The following is a 19,394-nucleotide window of genomic DNA, read 5'->3' on the forward strand; positions in this document are numbered from 1 at the left end:
AGATAGACCAACCGAGAATCTCAAATATCTCCACACTGCCTGATTTCTCTTCACTTTTATTTTATCCCTTTCTTGCAGGCTCCTTCTCTCCTATTTTCTACTTTCTTCCTCAATGTTTCTTTTTTTTAATTTATTTAAAAATTTTTTAATGTTTATTTTTTGAGACAGAGACAGAGTGCGAGTGGGGGAGGGGCAGAGAGAGAGGGAGACACAGAATCCGAAGCAGGCTCCAGACTCTGAGCTGTCAGCACAGAGCCCGGCTCTGGTTCCCGGCCTGAACTCAGCAACTGCGAGATCGTGACCTGAGCCGGAGTTGGAAGCTTAACCGACTGAGCCACCCAGTCCCCACGCCCCGCCCCCCCCGCCTCAGTGTTTCTTAAGAAAAAAATAAAACGAGCGATATTGATTTTCTGGCTCCTTCAGATGGCCTTTCCTTCCTTGAGTCCCTTGGTCTCGGTCCCACGACTTTTTTGCACCCTGTCGCTGATTTTTCCCTTCGGTACGAGAACCTGTCTCGTTCTGTGTGGTCGTGTTCGCGGGCTTCCAGCAGAGGGGTGGTGGGTGAATACTCCAGGCTGGGGTCTGCAGGATATATAGAGATAACGAGTTTTGTACCGGAAAGCAGATGACGACGCCAGGCTCTGCACTCCCGGCTTCCCTCCGCTGCCAGAAGCGCACGCCTGGCGCCAGAGCCCAGCAGGTGGCTCCGCCCCTCCGGCAGCTTACCTGGATTGGCTCCCAGGGGCAGGCCCCTGGCCAATCAGGCGCGGGGGCGTTGTCTCGGGCGGGGCTTCCGCTTCCCGCCTCCCGCCTCCCGCTTCCCGCTCCTCCCCCTGCTCCGGTTCCAGGCAGCCCAGGATTGACCCTTCGTATCCAGGCGACTGCTGCCCCTCGTCTTCCGCCCCGAGTCCAGGCGAGACATGGCCACGGCCACTGTGGCAGCAGCAAGACGAGGCTTCTGCCGAGCCCCTCCGCTCCTATTCCGGCGCGGCTACCAGACAGAGAAGGGTGTCTATGGCTATCGGCCGAGGAAGCCCGAGAGCCGGGAGCCCCGGGGCGGCCTGGCGCGCCCCTCAGGTCGGGGATAGGGCCGTGCCGTGCACGTAGGGGCTGGGGAAACAGGGGACTTCCCTGACAGGCCTGAGGTGGGATGCTGTTGTGGGAGAGGCTGGACTTCTGGGGGTCTGCACTGTGCGCTCAGGCCCGTAGGGAGTAAGGGGAGATGAGGGGGCCAAGGAAGGCAGGTTGGGCAGGGGGAGGTTGTCAGTGTGAGGGTCACCCTCTGTCCAGCCTTAGTAGGTGGGGAAACGTGAAGTCGGGGTGTCGGCATTGGATCCACGCGTGGGTGATCTTCCCATCGCTCGTGTTCAAACTGGTTTTGTGAGGTCTTGTCTTTTCTGTTCCTTGGATGTAAACTTGTGGGAACTTAGCTCTTGCGCAGGCGGAGCTGCGGGAAAAGAAGAGCTCTAAGATCTCCCAGCTCGTTGAGCTTACTCAAGGATACATTTCCAGGGCCATCTCTAAGGCTCTTGTGAGCAGAATGTGTGGGCATCACGACTGTACAGCTAGGGTGGAGAGGGCAGTTAGCTGGTGGTTGGACCATAGCATGGTAATAATTATTTGTCTCCTTGGCCTAACTAGCCTCTTACTTTAATATCAGAGTTTAAGATTCTTTGCTGAGTTCAGAACCATGTCACTGATGGTTTTAATGGGTTAGGAGACCTGAATATTAGTTTTGGGGACCTCTCTTTGTATGCTCATGTACAAAAAATCTATTTGGGGTATTTGGTTTGTGCCGCAAAGTTGTGATGCATTTAATCTTCACAGAACAGATGAATACAGATTGATTATTAGAAGAAGATCATTTGGCATCTTTGATCCAGTTACTAGATTGACAATGAAGATCCTCTTCATCATATAAGTACCTGAACTTTGACTCTTATATTACACACTGGGACCTCAATAGTTTGCTCTTGACCTCAGGTGACTTTGATAGTAAACCTGATTTCTCTCTCTTAGATGCAGTGGGGTTCCTTTAGGTTCATTTTGGCCAAATAGATTGTTAATCCTTGGGGATAAGACTATTGGTATCTTATTTCGCTTTGCAAATCGAGTGTCAAGAATTTTCTATGTCAGTTATTCTCAAAGTTAAGTGTGTGTTCAAATCATTTTGAATTGATTTTTAAAATACCATTCTCCAAGCCTTCCCCCCCCCCCCAGGGTTCTAATTCAGTGGCCTGAGATAGATTTCAAGAATATGGATTTTTATCAGGCACCACTGGTGATTCTTTAGCAGAAAGTCTATAGCCATCTATGGCCAAATACTGTTATAGTCATAACTCACAAGTGTAGGACATGTTTGACAATCTCTTCTTCATTTAGGATCATATTAGTGTGTGTTCAGTGCATAATTATTGTGATCTTGTTTAAGGTTTTCCCTCACAATTGGGCCTCTATTTGATTCTTATTTATTTAGAAAGAGAGAGACAGACAGAGAGCAAGCTGGGGAGGGTCAGAAAGAGAGAGGGAGAGAGATATCCCAAACAGGCTCCCTGCTGTCAGCACGGAGCCCAACGCAGGACTCAAACCCACAAACCATGAGATCATGACCTGAACCTGAACCAAGAGTTAGTCACTTAACTGACTTAGCGACCCTGGTACCCCTCTATTTGATTCTTCAGCCTGGCAGCTGAAAACTAAGCCTTGCCTTGGAAAACCTAGGCCAGTGGTTTTTACCTGGAAGACTGTATCCAAATCATTTTGGGAGCTCTGGGCTGGTGTGGCTTGAAAAAATATCTCTGGGGTTGATTTTATATGTAATCCCTTCCCTCTTCCCTCATCACCAAATTGACTCTTCCCGCTCCCCACGCCCATCCAGACTAGTAATGATTTTGCTATACTGTGAGGTGCTTGGTGACTTTGAAAGTTCAGTATTGAGTTAGGACTGAACGCCAAGGGTATGCTCATGTGGTATTGGGAGGAAAGAGTGAAATCAATGCTGGGAAATAATTGTTGCACAGTTGCAGAATCTAGCTTAAGAAATTCTGTTGCTGGGGCACCTGGGTGGCTCAGTTAAGCACCTGATTTTGGCTCAGGTCATGATCTCACAGTCTTTGAGTTTGAGCCCCACATTGGCCTCTGTGCTGACAGCCCAGAGCCTGAAACCTGCTTTGTATTCTCTGTTTCTCTCTCTCTCTCTCTCTCTCTCTCTCTCTGTCCCACCCTCCCACCCCACTCATGCTGTCTCTCTCTCTCTCTCAAAAATAAATCAAAACATAAAAAAAAAGAAAAGAAATTCTGTTGCTAAGGGCAATCTTTTATTCTTATTTTTTTTTAATTCATTTGTTTATTTTGAGAGAATGAGAGAGAGGGAGGGAGAGAGGCAGAGAGTGAGGGACAGAGAAAATCTCAAGCAGGCTCTGAGCTGTCAGCATAGAGCCTGACCCAGGGCTCAGTCTCATGAACTGTGAGATCATGGCCTGAGCCGAAATCAAGAGTTGGACATTCAACTGACTGAGCCACCCAGGCGCCCCTTCATTCTTCCCATTTAAAAAAAAATTTTTTTTTTACCATTTGATTTAATTTATTTTTTAAATTACACCCAAGTTAATTAGCATATAGTACAACAATGATTTCAGGAGTATATTTCTTAATGCCCCTTACCCATTTAGCCCATTCCCCTTCCCACAATTCTTCCTATTTTTTAACTACTGTGCATAAAACTGAAAGGCAAGTGGTCCACTTTATCCTTTTTCAAAATTACCATTGTGTGCAGATCTGTAGCAGTTTTTTCTTCTGTTTCAGAAGGTACCGGTTATTTTGTAGATCACTGTCTCCTACTAGCCTAGGTGGGAGAAAGGGGGCAAGGAGAGTTGCTGTCACTTCTGGTAGCATCTCACCGTCAGGACTTGGTCAGTATGTATCTGCAAAGGAGATTGGAAAGCATAATTTTTATTCAGGTTGGCCATGTATCAGCTAAGAATTATCTGGGGAAAATACTGAAAAATAATTAGTAATCACCACATTCCACCCCTTTGGCCACTCAAATAACCTAAGCTTTTTCTTTTCTTTTTTTTTTTTTTTTCCCTTTATAGAATGGATTCTGTCTCCTCAATTCAGTTTTTGAGTCCAGTTCAAAGTCTGTTATCTCCCAAGAATGTGCAGTCCTCTCTGTCAGGACTGGTTGTGTCTGCTCATGCTTTAGAATTTCATGAACTGCCATGCACCCCCTACTGACACATTCCATATACAAAGAAAACTCCCATCTGGAAAAGAAAGGAATGAGGAACTCTAGTAGTCACTATTCAAACCAGTTATCAAATCCTGCTGGAGAGAAATGATAAGAGCTCCTTTCTGTGGTGATGTAGCAAGTTCACAACATTCCCCTGGCTTTGCCGTGTGGGTCTTTCTTTCTTTATCCATCGTCTTCTGTGGCCATCTCTGCTGTGGACATTGGGGAGTATGCCCTCCTTGGGGGCTGCTCACCATCCACAGCCTACCTAATTTTGGTAAGGTTAGGAACCTGAGAGTTACTCTAGGGGGTTATCAACGACACGGTTTTTACTTATTTTTTTATTTTTAATGGCCGAAGTTGGGATTTCTTTGGCAGTACAGTTTTCTCATGAAATTCATAGGCTTGCAGTCTTTTTGCTTGTGGTCATTTTATGACCAAATTGCCCCCAGACAAAGATCTCCTCTAGAGCTAGTTTTTAAGCCCGAAAACTCCAGTCTTTTATTTACTGCTTCTGTGCTCCACCCACTCAGCTTCCTAAACTTAGAGGTGCTTACCTTGAGACCATCAAAAATAATAGGCTTGAGTGGGAAGGTAATACCTTTGATTGGAACTTGGAGGCTCAGCGTCCCTCATTTCCTAACGGGGAATGCTTACTGGAAGGTCCTTGAAGAAGGGTTTGTCTGTTTTCCCTCTTGGTAAGACAGCTTCTTCAGAACCACTTTTTATAATTGCCTCTAGTTGTCCAAACCTGCTAGGATCTGCCTTCTAGCAGAGCTTAATTTCCCTGCATCTCTTCTTGCCAACTAGCTCGCTCTAGCTTGACTTCATCTCTCTCCCAGGGCTTTCCTGAAAGTGACAAGAAACAATGATCACATGATACTGAGCGACAGCTCCGTGGACATACAGTCTGCCTTGCAGGACATCACCGGTGACAGTTTCACCACGCGTTTTGTCTGATAGCATAACACAGTGCTCATTAGCTTTTTAGTCTGAAACATCTGGGTTCGTGGTATCTACCGCTTGACTGCTAAGCCAAGGTCATATGTATTTTAGGCTGTTATGGTAGCAACCCACCTCGAGTACCAAATGGTGTATTAGATAGGGTAAGTTCAGGGGCTGTGTTGGACACGTGGAGGAACAGTGACCTAAGTGAGATGAGTAAAGGTCTGAGCTGGTATGACAGCTTTGCTCTGCAAGGTCTGAAGGGGTTCAAGCTCCTTCTATGTTGTTTCTTCACCATCCTGTGGGTGTTGCTGTCTACTCCGGTCCAGGATGGCTCATCACTGCATCCACACTGTGCAGCAGGATGGAGGAAAGGGGGAAGGGAAAGAGGACACATCTCCCTTTAAGGGCAAGACCCCAAAGTTGCACAGATCATGGCTACTACCTTCTCATTCATCAGAACTTAGTCACATGGGCAACTGGCTGCCTGGAAGGCTGGGACGTGTATCTTTATTCTGCACGGCCGTATATTTGATTATCACCATGAAAGAGAAGAGAAAATGGATCTCAGGAGTTGTAGTAGGCTCTGCTACAGACATATTGTAAAAATGTGGGGCAAACAACCCACCTTCAACTTTTCACCTCATACTTCATATCAAATCTTGAGCACTGTGTTTCTCAAAGCCTTGCTTTCTGTTTTCACTGTTGGGATCCTAGCATAGGCCTTTAATTCTGGTCTGCTGCTGCTGCAAGAAATATTAATCCAGGTGCTCCTAGCCAAGTCTACGGATCCCTGTGGAAAAGTTTTAGAGGGTCTGTGGCTTTTGCACAACTGTGTGTGTCTATTTTTAGGCAAAGGGCCTGTAGCTTTCATTGAATTCCCATGACTTCAAAAACACAAAACTGCTAGCTAGCCTCACTGCTATGAAAATTTGTAGCCTAGTGTCTTGCTACAATTTCTCTAAAACATTGGTTTCATTGAGTTATTTTCTTTTTTTTTTAATGTTTATTTATTTACTTTTATTTATTTATTTTTTTAATGTTTATTTATTTTTGAGAGAGACAGAGACAGAATGCAAGTGGGTTAGGGGCAGAGAGAGAGGGAGACACAGAATCTGAAGCAGGCTCCAGGCTCTGTCAGTACAGAGCCTGATGCGGGGCTCGAAGTCACAAGCTGTGAGATCATGACCTGAGCCAAAGTTGGACGCTCAGCCAACTGAGCCACCCAGGCGCCCCTCATTGAGTTATTTTCTTAACTCAAGTCTCCAAAGCCTCTATTTTGCCTCTCAGAATAAAATCCCAGATTCGTTAGCTTGATATTGAATGCCCTTCATGTTTCATGACCCATTCTGCCTTCTTTCTTACCTTTCTCTTACCGTTATCCAAGGCTCTCCCCGCTCATTCTGTATGCCCTTCCACTTCATACCCATTCTCCATGGCTCATCTCCATTCCCATCTCCTCTGTAACATCTGTCTAGACAACTCCAGGCTATCCTAATCTGATCTCCCTCAACTCTCAGTCCGAGAGACCCCTTGGACTCTACTGAACTTTTTATGACTGTGTGCAGTTTCATATAGAGACCATCCTCTCATGCTGTAAGATCCTGCTTGGTAAGCTCCTTGTCTTACATTCCTCTCAGCTCTATATTTAACTGAATACTTATTAAGTGAGTTATTCCTACTAAGAAATGGAAATACAATTCTGTATATACAATTTATTTGTGACATTTAGCGCATTTGAATTTTGCGTGTATAACCATAACACCAATTATCAAGAAAGGAAGCACTGTATACATTGGGTAATATACTATATTACTATGCTTTAGAAGAACTAATAATTTCTTTTTTGTTCATGAACACAATGAAGACTTGCTGGGTTTTTCCTTAAATTCCATTTAAGTGGGTGCTTATGGTCAGTTCCGTTAATTAGGAGTACATGGTTTAATTGGCTCAAGTCTTTTTCCTTTTTTTATTTTTTCAAAAAATTTTTTAAATGTTTATTTAGTTTTGAGAGAGAGAGAGAGCGAGCATGAGTAGGGGAGGGGCAGAGAGAGAGGGAGACACAGAATCTGAAGCAGGCGCCAGGCCATGAGCTGTCAGCACAGAGCCCAACATGGGGCTTGAACCCACGGACCGTGAGATCATGACCGGCTCAAGCCTTTTTCATGACGCCTGCCAGTTGTCCTAAAAGGTACCATCTTGGTTGAGAGAAATGATTGGGTTGGTTGGTGGATCATGTCCACAACTCTTTGGGATTGGCAAAGTCAATCGAAGGACAATCTGTCCTGAAAATGGACACATGGCATCCTCCCACATCCAGGGTGACATAGTGAGATGGGATACGATCAAAGTTATGGTGCCTCCCTCCTCCTCTTTGCCTTTCCTTCATCAGCCTTCTTTTTACAAATATTTATCTTGGCTGAAAATCAATGCCTGCATGGGGCGACTACATCATTCACTAAGACATTCATTACATTAAGGCTTTAAAGAGATATTGAATTTGCTTCTAGTAACCTCTTAAATGACAGTGGTTTCACTAGTTAAAATTTGACCTGTGGTGAGTGTTCTTTGTTGCTGGCTATTAGTAACAGCTTGTACTTTAACCTCTGTGAACCTCAATTCGGGTAAACTTCAGTTTATTCATCAACAATCCCAATTGAAAATGAAGGAGTGCCGATTCAGGAGTATCAATGTCATTATGGAGGATTCAGATTACAAAAATATGGCAGAACTTAGGGACCAGCAGGAGATGGGCACCATAGGATTTCAAGCAGCATTTAGCCGTTACTGACCTTGGCACTGAGCTTTAGTAGTTGAAGTGAGGTTGTGGGTATGTTGCAAATTAGAAATAATAGGAGCCTTTACTGGACTCATGAGAAAAGCAGTTGAAGAAAATCTTAATGCATTAGAGATTTTAAAAAATCTAGATGATTCTGGGGTACAATGCAGACCAGAAAAGGCTAATGACATTAGCCCTTGTACTTTTTTTATTTTTCAAGTGTCTCACTGATTTCCAGTTCTCTCATCCTTTTTGCTGTAGACTCTGGACTTCCCTTTTCAATTTTTGTTATAATATAATGGATAAAACATTGGATTGAAGTCAAATATGCTTGAAGGTAGCTTCTTTACTACCTCTGTCACATTTTGCAGGTCACTTAACCTCTTTGCGCCTCAGTTTACTCTTCTGCAGATGAGGAGACCTATTTCAGAGTTGTTGCAAGAGTTGGGTAAGATGACGTGTGTGAAACACTGAGCAAAAGTTAGTACTTGCTATCATTCACTATCAATCTGTGATCCTTACTTATCTATCTTGGCAGTGATTTAAGAAAGGATTAGGAAAAAACCCAGAAAGGACCAGAACAAGGTTTTTTTTTTTTTTTTTTTTTTTTTTTTTTTTAAGAATGAAATAAATTTTATTTTGTTTTATTTTATTTTATTTTTTAAATGCTTATTTATTTTGAAAGAGAGAAAGAGCACGTGTGTGTGCACAAGTGGGGGAGGGGCAGAAAGAGGGAGAGAGAGAATCCCAAGCAGGCTCTGCGCTGTCAGCTCAGAGCCGGATGCAGGGCTTAATCCCACAAGCCCTGAGACCATGGCCTGAGCCAAAATCAAGAGTCAGACGCTTAACTGACTGAGCCACCCAGGCACCCTGAAATAAATTTATTTTATAAAGATACTGTATTTGAGGTGGAAAGATAAGGTATGATATAAAATAAACTCAGTTGCACAGCCTAGGTTTATCTGAATTTGTTGTACAGAATATAATAGTCTGGTACAAAGTCTTGCCTTAATTTCTTTGTTTTTTAAATGTTTGTTTATTTTGAGAGAGGGAGAGAGAGCTCGGAAGAAGGGGAAAGGGGGAGAGAGAGAAGGAGAGAGAGAATCCCAAACATTCTACACTCAGCTCCAGAGCTCAATGCAGGGCTCTATCCCGTGAACCTGTGAGATCATGACCTGAGCTGAAACCAAGAGTCTGATGCTTAACCAATGGAGCCACCCAGGTGCCCCTGAAGTCTTTGTTTTAATGTGGTTATTTCCAAAGTTCCTAAGCTGAAATTGGGTGGGGGGTGGGGGCGGCCATCACATTTTAATGGGGTTTGAAGAGACTTCAGTTATGAAATTCTCTTTCTTGGAATCTTCAGTCATTTTCTAGATATCCAACATTCCCACTTGCTATAAGCATATGCTGCCTTGAATGTAAGAAACCCATGGATATGATCTAGATATTTTTGGGGGGAGGCTGTTTATGACCAGGTGATGAAAAAGAACTGTATTGACTTTTAGATTAAGTACTAAGTTTAGTTTATGTGTCAGTGTACTTCATGCTGGTTAATACGAACCCTTTTTTCCTGAAAATAAAACCCTCTTCAGTGCCCCGACTGTGCTTGCTTACAGAGAGAATAAAGTAATTGATGTAGATATCCTTATCATAATTTTTTTTTTTTTACCCCTGTATCGGCAAAGGTTCTTTTGATCACAAGCAACAGAAACCAACTGTGGCCACCTAAGGGGAAGCGGGGACTTTATTTGAAAAGATACAAGGATATCTTCCAGAGCTGAAGGATGTGTGCAGCAACCAAGCCTCAGCGGGGGAGAAAACCAGCACTAACTCTGGGAATATTGGCAGAAGCTGTGTGTGGGCCCACAGGGCACAGCTGTTAATGTACTCAGCTCCTGTGCTACCCATAATGCGTGCCAGGAGTCCTCGAGACCACCCCTACATTTAGAGATTCGCCAGAACCTCATGGCGCTTGGCTTATAGCTGTACTCATGGCTCAGATTCATCACAGTGATGTAATAAGGATACACAGCTGCACTGTCACGGAAAACAGCACAGGCACCGTTGTGCAGGAGTCCTTGTGCTCTCTCTCCCGTGAGGGGTGATACAGAAACACTCCTGTTCATGCAACATAAATACAGCAATATATGTGCCGTGTCACCCAGGGGAGTCCATTTGAGATTCGTCACCCGAGGTTTTTATTGGCAGACGTCCATGTAAACACCCTCTGCCTGTGCCAAAATTCCAGACTCCCAGAAGGAAAGCAGGTGTTCAGCGTTAACCATGTTGTTTGCACAAACAGGAGGCATAGTGGACCACCCGTGTATCCCTATCCCAAGTCATAAATTCTGGAAAGAGTGAATCTGACCCACTTCGACTCAGGTGTCTTTGGAGTCCATTAATTGGGAGGGAGGCAGAATGGAATGAGGTAGACGTGGTCTTAGGAACCCACTCCCTGGAATGGGAGAGTGCAGTTCTTGGGAAAGAGGGGCTCAGGGGCATCTGGATGGCTCAGTTGGTTAAGCATCCGACTCTTAATTTTGGCTCAGATCATGATCTCATGGTCATGGGATTGAGCCCCGCGTGGGACTCTGTGCTGGGCATGGAGCCTGCTTAAGATTCTGTCTCCCTCTCTCTGCCCCTCCCCAGCTCGTGTGTTCTCTCTGTCTCTCTGTCTGTCTGTCTGTCTGTCTGTCTGTCTGTCTGTCTGTCTCTCTCTCTCTCTAAAAAGGAAACAAAAAAAAAAGAGGAGCTCAAAGTGAGGTGGAAGATGTATTCACTGCAGCTCTTGTACTGCATGTTTGAGGGCTCTGGCTCTGGAAAACTTGCATCACAAGGATTCTGTGACTGTCTTACAATATGCTGAATCTCAGGACTTCATTCAGTTAATGACAAATGTTTCTTGAGCATTTGCTATGTGCCAGTCTCTTGAGCCAGAAGCATGCCTTCAATATTTTCCATTTTGTTTTGTAAAGGAGTGTGTATATGTGTTGTTGTTTTCCCTATTCTCTCTGGCTTCTTAGGGATTTAAACATCAAATTAAATTCTTCTGAACTTCTATAGATATCCTGAGTATCAAGTTATTTGGTTGGTAGTATACCTAGCATGAAGATATTCATTTTTCTTTTATAGTAATCCTTTGACTTATTTATATAGTAATATGAAATTCTTTTTATGAACAATATATGTATTCAATGTGTTCTCATCCTTTGAAATCTTATAATATCACTGTTTGCTACAAAATATAGATGAAGCAATCATATCTGGTGGATTTTTTTAGTATTTATTTATTTTTGAGAGAGAGAGAGAGAGAGAGAGAGAGTATGCAAGCAGGGGAGGGGCTGAGAGAGAGGGAGACATAGAATCCGAAGCAGGCTCCAGGCTCTGAGCTGTCAGCACAGAGCCTGATGCAGGGCTCAAACTCATGCAGGACTCAAACTCATGAGCCGCGAGATCATGATCTGACCCAAAGTCGGACACTTAACCAACTGAGCCACCCAGGCACCCCTGATGGATTTGAAACTAGAATGTAGTCAGTTAATTAAAAAAAAAAAAAAAAAAAAAAAAAAGTTCTTTAAAGCAAGGAGTATGGTAAAGAAATGAGAGATGCTTCATGTATTTTGACAAATGTATTTCTTCTTGGATTTGTTTTTGCAAATCTTTAAAATTAAGAGCACTATGGAAGCAATCTGAATGCAGCATCTCTCTAGATTTTTATGATTTCTCCCCCCACATTTTCTTTCTCCCACAGCACCAGCCTTAGGAACAAATATAACTGATTTTTACAAGCATAAAGCCCACTGGTGAGGACAGGTACACTGGAGTGCCCTACGAGTGCAGTAGGCAGCAAGTCAGGATAACATTTGAAGAGCTGTGCTATACATGTTTGCCATTGAAAACTTAGCAAATAAGCGAAAGAAAAAACGAGGAATTTTGTACAGGATAATCACTAAATTTTTGGTCCATTTCCTTTATGTATATGGGATATATGTACACACATTCACATATATAAAGTATATAGATACTCATATTATGCTATATAGACTAGGTAATGAAATATACATTACCTACTATACATATATACATTGTAACAAAGAGCAGGCTCATACTATTTATACTGTTTATAGTTGTTTTTTTCATCTATATACGCTGACACTTTTCCGTGAAGCTTCTCCTACAACATTGTTTTGTAATGGCTACTGATATTAGATGGAGATTAGTTGATAACCCTAGGGCGTGTCCCCCTGGGGGCTGGAGATTTTCAGAGTTAGAGGACTAATGTGGGGGGAGGGGGGATGTCCCTGAGGAATGAAACTCCACCTTCAGTACTTGAGGGGTCAGTGTGGTGATGAGCAGCTTCACCTCCCGTTGTCCTCTGGGAGAAAGCAGGTTCCAGTTGGGATAGGGGTATAAGGAATGTTTATGGAGGAGGGTAAGAATGCGGAGAGGTTGATTAATCATGGAGCAGAATCCCAGAGGTCACAGTGGAAGGATCTGGGAGGCAGAAAGGGAAGGAATATGGGATTGGGTCTGGAAAAAAGAAACCAGAGCAAAGGCAGGAAGAGGGTCTGGGAGAAAATAAGATTGCCAGGATGGATGTGGGATGTGCCCAGAGGTGTGGAGGGGTGTGGACCTCTCTCTCTCTGGCTCTGCCAGAATAGTAGCTTCCACACGTCCCTGGGAGCGAGCAGCCTGCTTTTGTGCCAACTCCCATTCCATTGCTCTTAGAATGGCATGAGAAGCCTGGGGAACAGTTAGAAATTGGAGCAATAATCTCTGAGTTGATGTGGGTTCACTAAGAGAATGTTTTCAATAGGGCTGCTAATTTGAGGATGGTGATGATAACCGTGCGTATCTACTATTAGACTTGCCCCACTAGAGATGTAGTTTTGTACATGTTCCTGGAAGCTGTGGAAGGTGCAGGAGATCACCCAGAGAGAAAACAGCTTGAGAAAAAGGCTGCGGGCAGATCTGCAGACCACTAATATTTTAGAGATGGACAAAGAAGAGGAGCTCCTTTCCCAAAATGACTGAGGTTGCGTAGCCAGTGAGTTAGGAGAAAAGCCAGGATTTGGTGATGCCGCAGAGCCCAGGGAAGAATGTGGCGTTTTTTGTTTGTTTTTTTGCTGTTTTGTTGTTTTCTGGTGGGGAGGAGGAATATGTTTTTAAGGAGTGACTGGCGGGGACAATGCTTTAGACGTGGTCTTCCTGGATTTTAGTCACAAATGTGAAGGTTTCCTACTTTATAACACAGCAATTGAGAACTTCAGTAAGATTCAGAATAGAACCCTATGGCAATTTATATGACTTATCTCCAGACTGGAATCGATTCATTTACTGGGATTGTTTGATTAGCTTACCAATTTATTAGACATAGCATGGATCGTCCTAACTGTTGCATCAGTGCCAACACATCCTTTACGTATTCAGTACCTCTCTGTTCTTTCCTGTCAGCCCGTGACAAGACACATACTTTGCCGTACTCTGAATACAAAGCACCTATGTAGCTCACTGCATGGCAATAAATGTTCATAAAATGGTCATTAAATGTTTCAAAATATGCTGAACTTTTCTCTGGGTTCTAAGAATAAACACATAAGGTGAAAAAATGTTCAGAAAATGTTCAGAAATGGTGGATCTGCTCATCGTCAGGGATTTGTGCTGTTTGTAAGGCTGCGTTGATGAACTGAAGGTTAGCGGAGTGTGGGCATGAAGGATTTTTTTTTTTTCTTCAAATTTTGGAATAACTTTCATATGGAAGAGAGAAGAAAAGCAGTTTAGGCTCAAAATAGAATCATCATATTGGGTTCACTAAAAGATAATGCAACTCCTCCAAGCACAGACTGAGGAACCACTCATTTAGAGCTTTATAAAGGGTTTGTTTCCTGTTTTGTTTTGTTTTGTTTTGCATTATGTGAGTGACAAGATCATTAAAAAAATTATTTTAAGTTTATTTATTGATTTTGAGAGAGAGAGAGAGAGAGAGAGAACATGAGCGTGAGTGTGCGAGCAGGGGAAGGGCAGAGAGAGAGGGAGAGAGAGAATCCCAGACAGACACTACACTGTCAGTGCAGAGCCGAACTCCGGGCTCAAATCCATGAACCATGAGATCATGATAACCGACGGGGCCACCCAGGTGCCCTGTGACAAGATCATTTTTAAGATCTTTTTCTAGTATAGGGGCGCCTGGGTGGCGCAGTCGGTTAAGCGTCCGACTTCAACCAGGTCGCGATCTCGCAGTCCGTGAGTTCGAGCCCCGCGTCAGGCTCTGGGCTGATGGCTCAGAGCCTGGAGCCTGTTTCCGATTCTGTGTGTCCCTCTCTCTCTGCCCCTCCCCCGTTCATGCTCTGTCTCTCTCTGTACCAAAAATAAATAAACGTTGAAAAAAAAATTAAAAAAAAAAAAAGATCTTTTTCTAGTATAAATTTCATGAGTCTATGAAATAACTGTACATTGGGTCTTTAAGCAATAGGGAAGGAGATGTAACTTTGATTTTATAGTTCTACCTATGTCTATTTTTTAAGTAAAATATTTAAAAATCTCAAATAATAATTAAGAGGACTCTAATTATCCAGAATCTTAGCCTTTTAACAGTTCTTTTCAGTGGGGTGTCTCCTTTTGCTATTTCTCTACAGGCATAGTTATTTTTACAAATGTGCACCCATAGTTCTATCTCCTTTTTTTTTTTTTTTTCTTCACTGACTTTAGCAATCATGAGATAAATTTAAAGAAATAGGTATGTTTTCCTGAGGGCGCCTGGGTGGCTCAGTCGGCTGAGCGTCCAACTTTGGCTCAAGTCATGATCTCGCAGTTTGTGGGTTCAAGCCCCACATCGGGCTCTGTGCTGACAGCTCAGAGCTGGCAGCCTGCTTTGGATTCTGTGTCTCCCTCTCTCTCTCTCTGCCCCTCCCCAACTCATGCTCTCTCTCTCTGTCAAAAATAAACATTAAAAAAAAGTAAGTGTGTTTTCCTGGATTCTGATAGTCTATAAACCTGAGATGTGGTAGGTAGAAGAAATGCATTAAAAGTGTCTAAGGCCACAAAGCTTCTTTGAAAAACTGGTTTTTTTTTTTTTAGTTTGGGGGCATTTTCTAAATTGTTTGTATTGTTTTATTTTCCCCTTGAATTAGTTGATCATGGCCTTGCCAGATTGGTGACCGTATACTGTGAACATGGTCATAAAGCTGCCAAAATCAACCCCCTCTTCACTGGACAAGCCTTGCCGGAGAATGTGCCTGAAGTCCAAGCTCTTGTGCAGACCCTACAGGGACCTTTTAATACCACAGGTAAAGCCCATCAACACTAGACTCTACATGTAACGGTTAGCTGCCAAGATGCAGTATGGCTCCTTTCTCTGTTCTTGAAGAACTCACATGCCCACTGGAGCTGAGGCTTCCATGGAGCATGAGTTGACCGGGAGGGGCACATTCAAGCACTGTCTAAGAGGACTGGTCTTGAGGTTCTAGAATAGTCTTTCAATAGGGTTCGTTTCCTCTAAGTTTAAAAACATTTACCAAAGAAGACATACATATAGCCAACAGGTGGGATGCGTGGGTGGCTCAGCTGGTTAAGACTTCGGCCCAGGTCATGATCCCATGGTTCGTGTGTTTGAGCCCCGCATGGGACTCCGTGCTGATGGCTCAGAGCCTGGAGCCTACTTCAGATTTTGTCTCCCTCTCCCTCTGCCCCTCCCCCACTTGTACTCTGTCTCTCTCTGTCTCTCTCTCTGTCTGTCTCTCTTTCAAAAAAGAAATAAAAACATTAAAACAAACAAACAACTAAATGGCCAACAAGTACATGAAAAGGTATTCACCATCACTGATCATCAGAGAAATGCAAATCAAAGCTGCAATTAGGTATCACTTCACATCTGCCAGAATGGCTGGGACACAAGATAACAAGTGTTGGTGAGGATGTAGAGAAAACCTCGTGCACTGTTGGTGGGAATGCAAGTAGGTGTAGCTACTGTGGGAAATAGTACGGATACTCCTCAAAAAATTAAAAATAGAAATCCCATATGATCTAGGAATCCCACTTCTGAGTATTTATCCAAAGAAATTGAAATCAGGGTCTTAAAGAGTTATCTGTACTTTTATGTTTACTGTGGCATTATTACCATAGCAAAAAATATGAAAACACTTAAATGTCTATCAGTGGATAAATGAATAAAGAAAATGCAGTATGAGAGCACCTGGCTGGCTCAGTTGCTAGAGCATGTGACTCTTGATCTTGGGGTTGTGAGTTCAAGCCGCACGTTGGGCATAGGCCCTACTTAAAAAAAAAAAAAAAAAAAGATAAAAAGAATGTGGTATATGGAAGAGAATATTGCTCAGCCTTAAAAAAGAAAGAAATCCTTCCATTTGTGACAACATGGATGAACCTCGAGGCATTACACTACGTGAAATAAAACCAGTCACAAAAGGACAGGCACTGCATGATTGATCCCACTATAGGAGGAATCTAAGATCGTCAAACTTATGCTCGCTTCATCAGCACAAAAACTAAAATTGGAACGATACAGAGAGGATCAGCATGGTGCCCACACAAGGATGACACGCAAATTCGTGAAGCCTTCCATATTTAAGAAAAATGATAAAATGGTCAAACTTAGATAGTGGTTCGCAGGGTCTGGGAAGATGCGGAAATAGGGAAATGGTGGTCAAAAGGTACAGAGTTTCAATTATGAAAGATAAATAAGTTCTAGGGGCTCTAGTTAATACTGTATTGCATACTCAAAATTTTGCTAAGAGAAGAGATCTTACGTTCAGCATTCTTACTACAAAAGAAAACTATTTTTAAAATGTAATAAGGGTCACTTGGGTGGCTCAGTCAGTTAAGTGTCTGTCTCTTGGTTTCGTTTCAGATCATCATCTCGTGGTTTGTGAGTTCAAGCCCCACATCCGGACTCTGTACCAATGGCATGGGATTCTGTCTCCCTCTCTCTCTGCCCCTCCCCTGCTTGCTCTCTACCTCTTTCTCTCTCTCAAAAACAAACATTTCTAAAAAAAAAAAAAAAAAACAAAACCAAAAACTTTAAAAAAATGAATAAAAAATTGCAATTGCAAGCCCTGAAACAATAATTTAAAAAAAGCTGGACACCCATTATGGACCAGACACTTTACATCTGTTTTGTCAATGCATTCCCATACCTACTCCCTAAGAAGTTACTGCCATCTTTATTTTGCAGACAGGGAAACAGAAACTCAGAGAACTTAAGTTAGTCGTAGCTAGGAAGTGGCAGAGGTAAGGTGACAATCCAGCTCTCCCTTCCTGTTTTATTTCCCAGCTTGGGAACTTAAAAAAAAATGGGGGCTAGATAACCAGGCAGCATCCTGGGCTCCTATCTCATGCCATTTTTTTTATTTTACTTATTTATTTTATTTTATTATTACTATTTTTTAAAGATTTTATGTTTAAGTAATCTCTATACCCAACACGGGGCTCAAACTCACAACCCCGAGATTGAGAGTCACATGCTCTTCCAACTAAACCACTCAGGTGACCCCTGTCATGTCATTTTTTTTAAAGTTATTTTTGGGCAATGTCAAATTCTGGTATATACATCAATTAGTAATGTTCTGGTAATTTATTGCAGTGTAATAAACCACTCCAAAATGCAGTAACTTCTAAGGGTACAACAATTTTATTATCTCGCAGTTCTAGAATCTGCCTGGACTCAGCTAGGCAATTCTCACTTGGGGGGCTTGGAGACAAAATCTATTCCATCATAATTTAAATGGCCCTTCAGGAATGGAAAGTTTAGTGTTTTCTTTTTTTTTTTTAATTTTTTTTAAACGTTTATTTATTTTTGAGACAGAGAGAGAGCATGAACGGGGGAGGGGTAGAGAGAGAGGGAGACACAGAATCCGAAGCAGGCTCCAGGCTCTGAGCCATCAGCCCAGAGCCCGACGCGGGGCTCGAACTCACGGACTGCGAGATCGTGACCTGAGTTGAAGTCGGACGCTTAACCGACTGAGCCACCCAGGCACCCCTTAACTAATTTCTGTGCCCAACGTGGGGCTTGAACTCATAACCCGGAGATCAAGAGTTTCACACTGTACCGCTTGAGCCAGCCAGGCGCCCTCTACTCTAACCATTTTAAAGTATATAATTCAGTGACATTTCATACAGCCACAATGTTATGCAATCATCAGTTTAGTTCCAGAACATTTTCATCACCCCAAAAGGAAATCTTGTGCCTAGTAAACTTACTTACTCACTCCCCATTCTGCCTTCTCCTCAACCCCTGGCAACCACTAATCTACTTTCTGTTTCTATAGATTTGCCTATTCTTGACATGTTGTATAAATGAAGTCACAGTATGTGGCCTTTTGGGTCTGGCTTTTTACATTTAGTGTAATGTTTCCAAGTTTCATCCATACTGTAGCATAAACTGGTACTTTATTCCTTTATGTGGCTGAGCACTATTCCGTCATATGGTGTGGGGAAATAGGTTCAAGAATTCCTTATACTTACATAAATGGGTTAAGAAAGCTTAGGTCAGAAAGCTGCCACCACTGGGTGAAAGCGCCCAAGGTTAGTTAGCAAGGTATTATAATGGGATCACAAGTAACTTGTTATATCACCTGCAGGAAACTACTTTCCATCTGGTACCAATATATCAGATTTGTTTTGATCACAAACACCACTTGTTCCCCCCCCTCTCCAGGCAGACCCTTTGCTTCTTACACACACAAGTTATTTTTTTTAAACGTTTATTTATTTTTGAGAGTGAGAGACAGAGCATGAGTAGGGGAGGGGCAGAGAGAGAGAGAGAGAGAGAGAGAGAGAGACAGAATCTGAAGCAGGCTCCAGACTCCAAGCTGTCAGCACAGAGCCTGACGTGGGGCTTGAACTCACAAGCCGTGAGATCATGACCTGAGACGAAGTCAGACGCTCAACTGGCTGAGCCACCCAGGCACCCCCACACACAAGTTATTGATTACTATCTGATTATTTCCTCATGTACAACACATGTGTAAGATCTTGAGAGCTCAATAAATACGAGATGAAACATGTGTTCAGGGCTCTTGTCTCCTTCTGGACATTAGCCTCTCTCGTATTCAATTCTGTGTCCACTCTCTTGCTGGACAAGAGAGAACTCCAGAGTCATAGTCTGCAACAGTATGGGTATATCACATTTTGTTTATCCCATCAGTGGACATCAGGTTATTTCCTATCTCATTTAATCTTTTTTTTTCAAAAATTCTTAACATTTATTCATTTTTGAGAGACAGAGCATGAAGGGGGGAGAGGGGTAGAGAAAGAGGGAGACACAGAATCGAAAACAGGCTTCAGGCTCTGAGCTGTCAGCACCGAGCCTAACACAGGGTCAAACCCACGAACTGCAAGATCATGACCTGAGCCGAAGTCAGACACTTAACTGACTGAGCCACCCAGGCACCCTCCTACCTTATTTAATTTTAACAACTACCTCCT

The 19,394-nt window shown here is 43.0% G+C and overlaps 1 protein-coding gene and 1 non-coding gene across 4 annotated transcripts in view; both read left to right on the forward strand.

The window, feature by feature from the left end:
• Positions 1 to 822: 822 nt before the first annotated feature.
• Positions 823 to 19,394, forward strand: part of DHTKD1 (dehydrogenase E1 and transketolase domain containing 1) — a 51,743-nt gene continuing 33,171 nt past the window's right edge. For 2 of the 3 annotated variants that reach the window (XM_011283559.4, XM_011283560.4), the window contains exons 1-2: positions 823 to 1,077; positions 15,086 to 15,241. In XM_011283559.4, coding sequence (XP_011281861.1) covers positions 921 to 1,077; positions 15,086 to 15,241 — 313 coding nt within the window. In that variant the 5' untranslated portion in view covers positions 823 to 920. Of the gene's footprint in view, positions 1,078 to 1,832; positions 1,984 to 15,085; positions 15,242 to 19,394 lie in introns of all 3 variants that reach the window. The other variant, XM_019833927.3, reaches the window with a different exon arrangement.
• On the forward strand, positions 16,433 to 16,539 carry LOC111561524. Its single transcript, XR_002744174.1, has one exon. It is a non-coding gene; the product is annotated as a U6 spliceosomal RNA (small nuclear RNA).

This window comes from Felis catus, chromosome B4, assembly GCF_018350175.1.
Source record: "Felis catus isolate Fca126 chromosome B4, F.catus_Fca126_mat1.0, whole genome shotgun sequence".
In the NCBI taxonomy this organism is placed as follows: Eukaryota; Metazoa; Chordata; class Mammalia; order Carnivora; family Felidae; genus Felis; species Felis catus.